General features: G+C 37.0%; 2 protein-coding genes across 2 annotated transcripts in view; one reads left to right on the top strand and one right to left on the bottom strand.

Annotated features, from left to right (window-relative positions):
- Nucleotides 1-7,304, top strand: part of mtbp (MDM2 binding protein) — a 27,944-nt gene extending 20,640 nt beyond the window's left edge. The window contains exons 15-22 of the mRNA XM_084088326.1: nt 31-118; nt 346-504; nt 1,972-2,067; nt 2,175-2,426; nt 4,900-5,089; nt 5,839-5,952; nt 6,944-7,009; nt 7,170-7,304. Coding sequence (XP_083944452.1) covers nt 31-118; nt 346-504; nt 1,972-2,067; nt 2,175-2,426; nt 4,900-5,089; nt 5,839-5,952; nt 6,944-7,009; nt 7,170-7,208 — 1,004 coding nt within the window. The 3' untranslated portion in view covers nt 7,209-7,304. The remainder of the gene's footprint in view (nt 1-30; nt 119-345; nt 505-1,971; nt 2,068-2,174; nt 2,427-4,899; nt 5,090-5,838; nt 5,953-6,943; nt 7,010-7,169) is intronic.
- Nucleotides 7,305-8,461: 1,157 nt separating this feature from the next.
- Nucleotides 8,462-13,733, bottom strand: part of sntb1 (syntrophin, basic 1) — a 36,184-nt gene continuing 30,912 nt past the window's right edge. The window contains exons 6-7 of the mRNA XM_084088327.1: nt 12,694-12,884; nt 8,462-10,597 (exon numbers count right to left, since the gene is read on the bottom strand). Of these exons, the coding sequence (XP_083944453.1) occupies nt 10,505-10,597; nt 12,694-12,884 (284 nt within the window). The 3' untranslated portion in view covers nt 8,462-10,504. The remainder of the gene's footprint in view (nt 10,598-12,693; nt 12,885-13,733) is intronic.

Consider the following 13,733-nt stretch of genomic DNA (forward strand, 5'->3'; position numbering starts at 1 on the left):
TCTTTCTGTCCATTACATGTTCTTCCAAAGACGTGAAACAATCTTCTCACACAGAATGGCCTGAGAGGAGCGTTCTACAAAACTACGAGAACATACAGAGAGTCCGACAAAGATCCAGGTAAACCATATCATCTTGTCTTGTACCATATCACATTAAATGAAAACTCAGAATAATGTTTGTTCACCACATTACCATTTCTGGAGCCCTGGCTTATTGTCTCTGTTGAGGGCTTATTGAATCTCAAAACAATGTATCAGATGAGGAAATAGCTTGTGCATTTGTTCCGTGGTTGGAAAAGTACATTTGTGTTTAGTTGGATGAATACATTTCAGTGTCATCCACAGGTGCAGACTGTTCAGTAGTGGTTCCTCTGAGAGTCTGATGGGGCCTAAAGATAGCCAGAGGGGAAGTTCTACACTGCTGGATGCCAGAGAATTGCTCAAACACTTCACCCCTGATGGACTGCCTAGCGGAGAGCTACAGCCGCTGCCAGTGCTTAGAGGGTTGGTCATACACACAGTTTCTGACATGATATCTCTTAATGACTTTTCTCCCCTAGCTTATTAAAACTGCAATTTAAGTCCCTCAAAACAAGCATGGTAGAAAGTTTTAAAACATCATTCAAGTTTCTTTATTTTCAGCTTGCACTGCTCTTGAAGGGAAAGTTCACCCAAAAATGAAAGTATTTTATTTACTCACTCTTACGGTTTCAAGCCCACGACTCTCTTCTATGGAACATAGTACGTGAATATTTAAAGAATATTCTGTCCACCCCTTTCCATATATTAAAAATGAATGTGGCCTTTCAAGTTCCAAAATGACAACAATAAAAAAAGAAGTGTAAAAGTTTTGAAAAATTGGTCCATTGGACTTGTGCACTATACAGTATTACATATAGCATTGTGTGAGGAACAGACCCATATGCAACAAAAATGGCACATTGGTGCCAATTGCATTGTTTTTAATCTGCCAAATGTTGACAGTAAATCCTGACAGTAAATCCAGCCCTCAAATGTGTCCATATTAAAGATCTACAGAAGGGAAGATTTTCAGTAAATGCTATATATATATATATATATATATAGATAGATAGATAGATAGATAGATAGATAGGTAGATAGGTAGATATAGAGAGAGATAGAGATAGAGATAGAGATAGAGATAGAGATAGAGATAGAGATAGAGATAGAGATAGAGATAGAGATAGAGATAGATATAGATATAGATATAGATAGAGATATATATATATAGATATAGATAGATAGATATAGATAGATATATAGATAGATATATATATATATATATATATATATATATATATATACATATACATATACATATACATATATACACACACACACACACACACACACACACACACACACACCTCATCTATATATATACTATTATTTATTTATTTATTTATTTATTTGCTGATAAACAAACCTGTCATGATTCTAGAAGACTGCATGAGTCATATGGACCACTTTTATGTTTTTTTTGGTGTTTATTTTCTGATTTGGGAGCTTGACAGACCTACCTGTATGATAAACAAGCAGTGACAAATGTATTGTAATAAGTTATGAAATAATTCAAACATAAAAATACAAAATAAATAAATAAAAATTTAAATGGACAAATCAATAGACATATTTAAAACTGTTTAATTCATGCTTTAAAATGTAGTTAAATACAACAGTTAAATAGTAAATAAATAAATAATTTTATGCATGTTTTAAATTGTATTTTTTTTTAAATGTCATATGCGTTTGGAACGGAGGTTATGTACTAGAGCAGAGCACAATACCAAAGATAATGAAGTCTTATTGTTTTTTTACTTTTTTAATAGATTGTGAAGGTTTCCCACATAACTGGCCCTCTATCACACAATCTCTAGAAATGTTCCTATGTATTTAAATTCCTGAACTGAATGTCTCTGAATGTGGTTTGTGTTTTTGTTGTTTGTGCAGCGAACATGCATTTCAGTTGTCTCCTGACCTCACACCTAGAAAGGTTACTATGCTCCCGTTCTCAAAGGCCGCTAGATCCCACTACCACGGAATAGAGTAAGCATGCATTTGTGTGTGTGTCTACATAAAAACCGATCCAATATAAAATATATCCTCCTTATTTCCTCCTCCATCTTCTCAAGTATTCTCTGGTTGTGTTTCAGGTTCTGTCTGGATGAGTGTAAGGGTCTTGAGCGAGACCGTGGCTTTGTGAAGCTGCAGTCTCGTCTAATAAGATATGAGACCCAGAGTACATGCTGTAAGGAGCCCTGCCCTGTTCCGTTCACCCTCAGCCCTGCACCCTCCCCAGCTGTGCTGTCTGAACCGGGCAGTGTACCTGACGGTGAAACTCTGCACAGCGAGCCGTCCCGCCTCAAACGCCGCTCCCGCGAATCAGACCTCCAGCAACACAAGAGGTTAGAACACTGTATGCATAATAATGGTGAAGGGTCATCTCATGTCTTTTTGTTATGTATGAGTGGTCTTCCTTTTATATATATTTTTTGCATCAGGTAATATTTCCTTTTTAAATTTAGTAAATTCTGTCATCATTTACTCACCCTCATGTAATTCCAAACCCGTAAGACTTTCGTTCATCTTTGAAGCACAAATTACGATATTTGAATGACATTTTAGAGATTTCTGTCCCTCCATTGACAGTCTAAGCAACTACCACTTTGATGCTTCAAAAAGTTCATAAAGAGAATGTAAAACTATATGAATTGAGCGGTTTAATCCAAATTTTCAGAAGAGAAAATGATGAACAGATTGAATTCACATATATTCACATATAGACATTCATCAACGCACACATCAGATATGGTAAACGGAAGCTCAAGCGTGTTATTATTTATTTATCATACTTATTTATTTATTTATTTATTTTACATATTTATTTATTTATTTATATATGATTTAAACTAAATATGCTGGAAAGGATGAAACGTTGACATTCATTGCAGCGCTGCTCAGTAATTTTCATTCATTGCTCATTTCCCACTTTGACAAAAGCCATCAAGCGCCAATCTATATTCAATTTCACTTTGAGTTGACATATGATGCAGTCAAATGCATGTAAAGTGATGGGGCAGAGGGGCAGAGTAAGGCAATGATGAGAACTAGAATGAGCCACACAGGAGAATCAATATCTGACGGCTTCAGAAAATTAGAGTAACTAGAGAAACATTATTTTGACTGTCTAAATGAATGGCACACTGGTGTGTAACGATGACTTGACTTATGTAAAGATCGACAAACAGAATATCATTAAAACAGCCTGTCCTTGAAACACCCTTATTTCTGAGCTCACCAAAATTGGACAGTTGAAGACTGGAAAAATGTTGCCTGGTCTGATGAGTCTCGATTTCTGTTGAGACATTCAGATGGTAGAGTCAGAATTTGGCGTAAACAGAATGAGAACATGGATCCATCATGCCTTGTTACCACTGTGCAGGCTGGTGGTGGTGGTGTAATGGTGTGGGGGATGTTTTCTTGGCACACTTTAGGCCCCTTAGTGCCAATTGGGCATCGTTTAAATGCCACGGCCTACCTGAGCATTGTTTCTGACCATGTCTATCCCTTTATGACCACCATGTACCCATCCTCTGATGGCTACTTCCAGCAGGATAATGCACCACGTCACAAAGCTCGAATCATTTCAAATTGGTTTCTTGACCTTACAATGAGTTCACTGTACTAAAATGGCCCCCACAGTCACCAGATCTCAACCCATTAGAGCATCTTTGGGATGTGGTGGAACGGGAGCTTCGTGCCCTGGATGTGCATCCCACAAATCTCCATCAACTGCAAGATGCTATCCTATCAATATGGGCATTTCTAAAGAATGCTTTCAGCACCTTGTTGAATCAATGCCACATAGAATTAAGGCAGTTCTGAAGGCGAAAGGGGGTCAAACACAGTATTAGTATGGTGTTCCTAATAATCCTTTAGGTGAGTGTGTGTGTGTATATATATATATTATATATATATATTATATTTATATATTTATATTTGTTTGTCCACATGTACACGTTTGTCGATCTTTACATAAGTCAAGCCATTGTTACACACCACTTCACATCAGTGTGCCATTCATTTAGACAGTCAAAATAATGTTTTTCTAGTTACTCTAATTTTCTGAAGCCGTCAGATCATTGATTCTCCGGAGTGGCTCATTCTAGTTCTCCCAGCTCTCATCATTGCCTTCCTCTGCCCCTCTGTCCCATCACAACAAAATTGAATATAGATTGTCACTTGATGGCTTTGTCAAAGTGTGAAATGAGCAATGAATGGAAATTACTGAGCAGCGCTGCAATGAATGTCAAAGTCTCATCTTTTCCAGCATTTTTAGTTTAAATCACAAAGGACCTCTCTAAATGTGCTTCACATATGGCAGTGATCAAACGTCTAATGTTTGGCCTTCTTTGTCGCCGCAGAAGCCCAGCGTGCATTAGATGATGTGTTGTCAGGACATGAGGTTATTGACTTTTTTTTTTTTTTAAATGCTGACCCACTGAACTCCAGGGACCACATTCATTTTAAGGCCTATCATCATCTCAGACTTTGCTCCGCTCTGAAATTACCACAGCGGTGTCACATCATCGGGAGCTAAACGCAGGAGCCAGGAAATTTATGTTTAAGACTGATGCTCCTGGAACAGAGTTTTTTATTAAACAGGCTTATAATGAGAGTGCTAGAGCTGAGATCTCCAGAAGAAAAAGAGGTAGAAGTGTGTGCTCCAGTGCTTGAGTAGATCCTCACATCAAGTCATTTTGATTCAAGGTTTGATGTTAACAAGAAAGTGAGATTGAGGGATTGATGATCTCAGAGAAGCAATATTTTACACAATCCACCTCATCCCCATTAAAAATCCCTTTCTGCCGCTCGTAGGTTCTGTAAATCAGAGAGCTCTGAATCTCTGGGCGCAGGTGGCACTCACCCTGCAGTGGGGGCTCTACGGCAGCAGGCGGCCCACTCGCGCTCCAGCTCGGGTCTGGCCAGACGTTCTGCTTCTGTAGCTGACCCCGCACCCAGTCAAAAACCCAGCCAGACCGAGTCCCGCTCCCAGAAACACAACAGGGTAAGTGCTAATTACCAGATCAAAGAGAATTTTCATACCTTCATATTTTCTGCTGAAATCTGGGGTAAAATCTACATTAGCAGTGCATTAGTATGCACTGTATTGGTACCATTTTGTTTATCATGTGAGATTAGGTCATTAGAGATAGGTTAGAGTTTTAGATTAGATATTGGTTATAAATGGGTCAATATTGGGTATTTAATTGTCCATGCTTATTTTTATATTTGGATGACCTTTTGACGTCATCTAATGCTCACTTAAAATTAATCTTTAAAAGAAAGAATTGAATAACTATTAAATGTCATTTTTTAGCAAATGGCTAATAGAGTCAATCTCTATCAATAAATGAACAATCTCCAATAATGACTGACTGACTCTGCATTATCCTGCTTATAACCTTACAATTTAACAAATAAATGGGCATGAAATATTGCTTCAGGTGCTAAGAGAGACATAAAACTAGTACAGCTATGTAGGAAATTGGTTGCCAGGGCAGGGACAATGGTCAAATATGCAGTTTAAGGGTCATTATACCAAAATATCTGCCCACTATTGACCAGTTAGAATCAAGTATTCCAGAGAGCCAAGTGATAAACCAAAATAGCTCTCAACCCATTTAAAACCTTAAACCTTCTTATTCAGTGAATTCACTACTACAGTCATCAGCCAATGTCAGGGCTTTATGTGAGGTCTGTGAGTGCTATAGATACGTGATTGTGCATCGTTCTCATCCGGTGTTTCTGCTTCAGATGCTGAGGGAGGTGGTTGCTAAGACGCTCGATAAACACGGGATCAGCAGCGAGCACAAGTGCTTTGAAGCCTGCAGTCAAAGACTGTTTGACATATCAAAGTTTTATCTGAAGGTGGGTACGAATCGTGCCTCTTCCCCCCTTGCACCCTGCTGTCCTGCCTTTAGGACATCTTTGAAGCTCTCAAAATATGCTGTGTAAACGCTGCCGATTGATGTTATCTACATCATTTATCCATGACAGGGGAGCAAAAACTTAGTTCAAGAAAAACTTGTTTCAATTCGCTTTGTTCCTAAAGCATTTGGTGTAAAAAAATAAAATAAAAAAAAACTGTTTTATAGCACTTGACTATTATTCCCTGAAGTTATTCAAGGTTTTTTCGTGCACAAAAATCATTCATAATTTGCTCAATTTATACAGGCTGGCTTTGCTACTGTACCTTTAAGACCTCAGTATAAAAATGGCCTTTATGATAGGCTAACCTGCACTTACCAGCATCTCAGTGTTGTTCATCAGGACAGGTCAAATCGCTGAATACTGAATAGACATTGATGCACTGTATAAACATCAGTGGCTACAAGTGCTCAAGGTTGTGACTGTTATAATCAGAAGTTTTTAAACAATCCATTTTTGACGTTTTGTTTCAGTAAATGTTCTGAGTAGAATGAGGGAGCTTTATGTGAATACCTATTTAAATATATTTTAGAATGCAATTTATTCTATGTCTTCGGTGTTACATGATCCTTCAGAAATAATTCTAATATACTGATTTGGTGAGACATCAAAAACACTTATCAATGTTGAAAAAGGTTCTTAATATTTTTGTGGAAACCTTGCTACTTTCTTTTCAGGATTCTACGATAAATGGAAAGAAAATAATTTATTAGAAATAGGTTATTTTTGTAACCATCTTTCTTTACTGTTACTTTTGATCAATTTAATGCATACTTGAATGAAAGTATTTTCTTTCAAACAAAAATCTTACTGACTTGAATTTTGAATGGTGTATGCATGCATAAATTTAATAAATCAATAGCAAAGCTTAGCTTCTAAAGTGTTCTTCATTAAGCCGTTATGCATCAGCAACCTGTTTGTTTTGCAACAGGATCTGAAAACCTCACGTGGCCTTCACGAGGAAATGAAGAAAGCAGCCAGTAACAATGTCAAACAGGTAAAGCACACACTTCAGTTTGAGATGCCTGGCACACCTGAGTTGTTGAACATGACAGTTTACAACTGTTATTTTATTTTGAGTGATTTGATTTTGTAAGATGCCTTCAAAATTGATATAATGTAATAGATTTCCACGCACACACTTTTCTCATCCACAGGTGATTGATTGGGTTGTGGAGAAATCTTCTAAAAGATGAACAGAAGAATTTTCAGTCAGAAATGTTGAAGGTAAACCTGCAGCAGGATGTCATAAGAACAATATGATGCTACAAAAATTGTATAAGCTTGTAGAAAAGAGCTTCTAATGCTATATAACTTCTCACAGCATTAATCATGGAAATGTTCCTGACAGGAGGCATGTACATTATTATGTTTTTTGTTGTTTTTTACGCATTTGTGATAATCATTGATTTTAATGTATTAAAAAGTTATTTTATATGGTTTTCACTAGAAAAGAAATGTCGTGAACTCTGTCTGACAAACAACAGCCAAATATGGCTGCATGTTTTCCGAGAAACCCTGTTTTGCATCATGAAAATCAGTCAGAGGGCGTTTCTGACCAGATCACATTTCAGTAATCAGAGTTCACTCAAATCACCACTCGAGCATGAAACAAGGAACACGTGAAACTTTCAAGCTTTTTTCCAAAACCTCATCATGCCCTCTGATTACCACGTCTTTTTGTTTATCACACACAAGCTATCGGCGCTAAACCTCCGCTGCACAGATCTCGCAAGTAGTTTGCCCCGAAATGACTGCTGTGTTCGGATCAAAAGGTCACACTGGGCTGAGGTCATAAAGAGTATTTGCTCCCTGGTACTCCTTGCCCAGAGAGGGTTGAGGGTGTCTCGTTTGGCAAAGTTGCCGGACACATTCCAGTCCCACACAGGGCCATTGTTCTCACTTCTGGGTGCCCAGAGGGGTGATGGGAAAGGAGGGAGGGGGGTTGCACATTACATTGGCAGCCCTGAGAGCCCTCAAAGGCAACATGCAATCTGAACTCACTCGCTACTTATCAACAGAGCTGCTCTGGTTAATAGTGTGGAATTCAATGTTATGATAGTGAATAATAAAACAGATTCTTTTAATAGGGTTTCTGTTTATTTCGATACATTGTGATACTCGGTTTTCCCCAGCTTTGAATCAGTATTTGGAACTCTATTAAACTGCAGACTGACAAAAAGCTCTTTTCTACAGTGTTTAAGTGTCTCACTTTGTTTTCCATGCTGACGTCTTGATATAAAAAGGGTTCCTATCATGAGGAATCAAATTTTCCTTGATCGTTTCAGAAGAGTTCATTGTACTATGAAAACATGCTGTAATTTTCAGAACTTCAAACTTCCTCCCAGTGACCATTTATTGAAACTTAAGCTGAAAATGAGGAAGCATAAATAACGTTATTGTTCCTAAACAGTAGAAGTAATGAGTAAAACACAGAAGAGGATGTGTGTAGAATCTGAAAATGTATTTAATTCACACCATCATTTACTCATCCTCTTATCATTCCATACCTGTATGACTTTGTTCTGCTGAATAAAAATAAAAAAAAGTTGAAGAATGTTTTTGTCCACATTATTGAAGTCAATGGAGTCCAAATATATCACAATATTTGGATTTGCATTGACCAGTGCTTTAATTTAAGAATGAATCACGTAAAGTAATTAAGTCGCTTCAGTAGACCTAAATATACCAGTCAAGTCGTATGTATTAAAGGTGCGTTCACACCATGTCAAAATTACAGTAATTACGAGATTCCCAACTTGTAAAACGCATTTACATCCTAGAACTTGTAATTAAAGCTTGAAAGCTGACTTTTAAAATGTAGTTATTACATAATATTTGTTATCTTTGTAAGTATTTATTATTAATAACTATGTTCATGTTATTACCGAAAGAATAATCTGAAACTTGACATACAATAGTTTAGTCAAGCAAGCACAAAGTTTATTAATCTAATGTTACACTACATAAATTATGTTTAACAAAGGCATTTGCATAACAACTGTTATTTGTATTGTGGTCTTGTCTTTTGAGTACTCAAATTACTCAGATTCACTTTGCCGATAACAGTGTTGCCATACAAATGCATCATTTTGAGTCAGCTTGCCATCTAGTAATTATGGCATGGCATGAACCTAGCATAACTTCACACTATGTCCTTTTGGAGCTTGAAAGTCTTGGACTTTCATTGACTTTCAAAATTGAATTGACTTTCATAATTTGAACAAAATCATTCTTCAAATTCATTATCTTTTGTGTTCCAATCGAGTTTGAAATGACACGAGAAAATGACACAAATTTCATTTTAGAATGAAATATCCCTTTACTGTCGAAAGCAGGTTCCCAGGCCTGTGACTCCTGGATCTGTCATGTTCGCTGGAATGTGGCAGGGACGGTTTCACAGATGAGACAAAGGCTGTGCCACAGGGGCCCTACTGTCCCCAAATGCATAACCCCTTCAATGGAGCAGTGCTCTGGGAACGCTCAGTGCCCGACAATGGACACTAATTGCTGGTTAACTTGGAAATTCTCGAGTAGTCTAATTTATAATCTGACATCTGAAGTACTTGAATGGCCTTTGTGTCTGCATATGACCACAGGCCAACGAGAGCGAATCCGAGCCTCCACAATAGTTGTTATGCTAACGTACATGCATGCACATCACGCACTAATTGAGAACATTCTTCTGATGAATATTAAAAAACAACTACACAAATGTGGCAGCGTTTCTAAAGTTTTCTTTTGCATGTCACAGGTTTGTACAGCAGTACTCCCGATTTTGAAAGCGGAACGTTTGTTAAAGTCACCGAAACTCCATTTGTCTGTGGAAACAGATACACTGTTCTGAAGGGGAGGGCTGACCCTGTCTCGATTTTCCCCTTTTGTCACAAAGGCCTTGTGAAAGCAGACAGTTTGTTGACATGCCTCTTTGATGACCGGCACTCTAGAATGTCCTTGTTGATTCTGCTCAACCATCGGTGTAGTGCATTTCCCGAGTGAAAGCACCAGAAACTAAACGAGATGTTTTAACTTTTATGTGCATTAACACGGTTTAAACTAGCCTTTCTTTAATCCACATTAGCTGCCAGACAGATGCAATAACTCAGACAGCTGTCACACAGATGGCCGCCTTCCCTACCTTTATATAGAAGTGAATGGTACTGTAAGTGCTGAATACTCTGCTGTTTTGGATTCTAAAATAATACTTCCAGTGTAATATTTAGTTCCAATCACAAGCTAGTGTTCATTATATAGTTTTTTTTTTTTCTCTTAGAAAATCAATGTGAAATTGTGTTTCACTATAATTAATATTTCTCTGAAAAATACATAGTTTATCATTACTGAAATGCAATTAAAATCATTCAGAGGTCTGCTACAGTGTCAGTTCTGCATCATCGTCCTCACTTAGTCTTGCGAGTTCCACCTCGTTCTGGATTTCCCTTCTCAGTGTTGAAATAATCACGTCACTGTTTCAGTCTATGACAGTTCAGTCTCAGGCTACCAATCCTAATCTTGCAATCTTGGCTGATAGGAAGGAGTGGAGGATAAAAACAATAGGCTTGGGACAGGAGTGCAGGTCCAGTTGCTGTGAATGAAAAAAAACAAAAAACAAACAAGGTATTAAGCAATGAAGGGAAGTTCCTGATGTGACAAACACATGTTGAGAGCAACAATCGGGCAGATCTTCTCAGGAACTTGGACCATCTATCAGTACAGACATGCATCATTTCCTGCTCTCAAGAATTCCTCCTATTGATTATATATATATATATATATATATATATATATATATATATATATATATATATATATATATATACAGGGGTGCACATAAGTGGTGCGCAGGTGCGCATGCGCTACCCAATTAAACAATGCGTACCAGATGAATTGCCGCAACCCTCATTTGCGTACCTAAGATTTGGGGATAGATAGGTGCGCAATCTGTGGTGTTGGATAGGCTTGCTTTAAGATAGTAACTCTAGTAAGCGCTTTAAAGTTGTCATTTCTTTGGTTTTCAGAGTTAGAAAAGCAGATATTTGCACATTTAATTTCCAGAGCTTGAAACAGTTATGTTATTTTGAAAGTTACAAGGTTTTAAAGATCAGACATTCTGTTGCACTTCTTCTCTTAATTTTCAGTTGAAATTAAAGTTCATGTGAATCATGTCACATGACATTATCCATGCATCCCTCTAATTTGTTCCTCCCGTGAGGTGGGTTAAGGAAAAAATGCATTTGAAAATGTGAGGACCAAGCAACAACCCCAGGTTCTCCCCTGAGAACAAGACCAAAAATGTTATGTGCACCCCTGTGTATGTATATATATATATATATATATATATATATATATATATATATATATATATATATATATATATATATATATATATATATATATATATATATATCTCTATCTCTCGAAGTCCATAGTAGTCGATTGTCGAGTTCACGCGCGTGATCATAGGTAACTAAGCAACAGTGGAGAACTCGACAATCGACTACTGTGGACTTCGACCGAAAACAGGAAATAAATACAGGTATGAGCGCTGGCCGAATTAACTTCATTTTTATTCATATCTTTCACATCTACTGCAGTCAGATTCACCGTGTTCACTCTGAAGGAATCACTCACATTGGCTGTGCACTTGTAATGACACATGAAGGATGTTAAGAGGCTAAAAGCAGGTTTAAAACTTGCCCCATTTAAGTCAACAGGGTGCAAATTTTAAAAAGAGGATAACACGGTGTAGGCAACACCGATTTTTGTCGTTGTTCTCTGTACTGACAGCACTCGAAATTTACAAAAAAATTAGCTCAATGTTAAAATTGACCGGAGTTCTCCTTTAATAAGTTACAGGGGAAAACATGTTAAAATTATTAATACATTTAACGCACCCGCCCCAGGGTCATCTTACATGTCATGGCTCAATATTGCCAATGAAAATATTACCTATAAAGCCAGAGCAGAACTGTTGTTAGTCTCCGAGCAACACACAGCAGTGTTTAATTTATGAAAGAATCTGCATTTTGAGCGAATCAGTCGGGTGAACCAGTGATTCAATGGCCCATTCATAAAGAGAGCCATTTACTTCATTCCTGAATGAATCAGCCATTTGAACCAATCGAATGAATGAATGACTCAATGACTTACTCATTTAGACATTTACCGCCACCTACTCATAGTTTTAGTTTCTTATTTAGAGTATCATTTCATCAAAAAAGTAGTTTTCATTATTAATAAAAAACAATTTTCTAAATCTACTTTTTGTAATATTTGATGCTTTACTCATTTGCCACAATAATGACTTTAAATTATCTTTTGGGGGTTAATTATTTGACCAAAATGAATGTGCGAATATTTTGCGATTAATTAGGTTAATTAATTGTCATGTCATGTAATTAATTAGATGTAAAAAAAATAATAAAAAAAATCACTTAACAGCCCTAATATATATACTGTACAGCAACTAAGACGTCCATGAACATTTACTAATGACGCAAATGACTCACTGAATCAGATTCATTTTGTTATGAATCATTACGATGAAGCTAAATAAATTATTAGATCAGTAGTTAATTATTGTTTTATTTTTTAATCTAACTTAAATAATAGCAAAACACAGCACTCTCAGCATGGATGACTTATTTTGTTGCTGCTTAATGAACCTCAGATTTGACTCACAATTTCACCCTCGTTTCCACCAAAATCCAGATAGAGGATCCGTACGCCGTCGTCCGCAGACATCTTCAGCTTTTCAAACGGGTAGCTGAAAAGTGTCCGTGCCAGAGAGCTGTCGTCTCCATCTGCTATGACAGAGAAACCTTGCTCATAGTGAATGACCAACCGACAGTCCTGACCCTGATACATACAACCTGAAGGAACAGAAACACGGAAGCTTTAACGAATATTCCAAATTCAATACAGCTGTCAAAACTATGACAAAAAAAATAAAAAAATTATATATATATATATACATATATACTGACTTGTCATACCAGAGGGTTAAAAAGCAGAAAAGTGAAGTTCATACTATTTTAAAACACTGAAAAAAAAAAAATTTATCTGTGAAATTGTCAAAATCCTTTTGAGGTGTGACTACTTTATTTGGTGGATGAAAATTGGCCCCACCTCAACTTTACAGATCTAATAATAAACATTTTACTGAATTATTCATGCAGATGCTTTCACATCTTCTAGAAATATATTCTTCAAGTACTATAAAAAAAAAAAGAGATCAAGTATTAATGATTTGAACTGCCTTTCTGGTTGGTCAATCCAAGCAAATTTCATTAAGGTATGAATAAAATGGAAGTGTATTCCATCTGTGAGATGAATGTCCGTTGAATCCTGATAATTGGTAAATCATTTATCACCAGTAATCTCTGCTCAATACCTCCCTAGTTCCATCAAATACATCACAGGACTCCATGTATCCAGTATCACTCCTCCAGTCCATTCAATAACAGCTCATCAAGCACCACAGGATGTGTAGAAAGAAACCTACTGTTACCATGTCTATTGTGAGCGTGCCAGAGATCCACTTCTGCTGTTTCCTCCATTTGCCCCAATAAAGCTTCCTGAATCGCTCTTTGACCGGGTAATTGCGAGGCTAGTGTGTTCTTTTCACATTGTGTATCTCTGAGAAACCCCTCGGCTCTGGCTACAACCCAGTCCATTAGGCTGATTAGATCATCACAGCAATGAAAAAGCATCTTCTTCTG

The sequence above is a fragment of the Abramis brama genome (genome assembly GCF_963993115.1).
Source record: "Abramis brama genome assembly, chromosome: 17".
Taxonomy (NCBI): Eukaryota; Metazoa; Chordata; class Actinopteri; order Cypriniformes; family Leuciscidae; genus Abramis; species Abramis brama.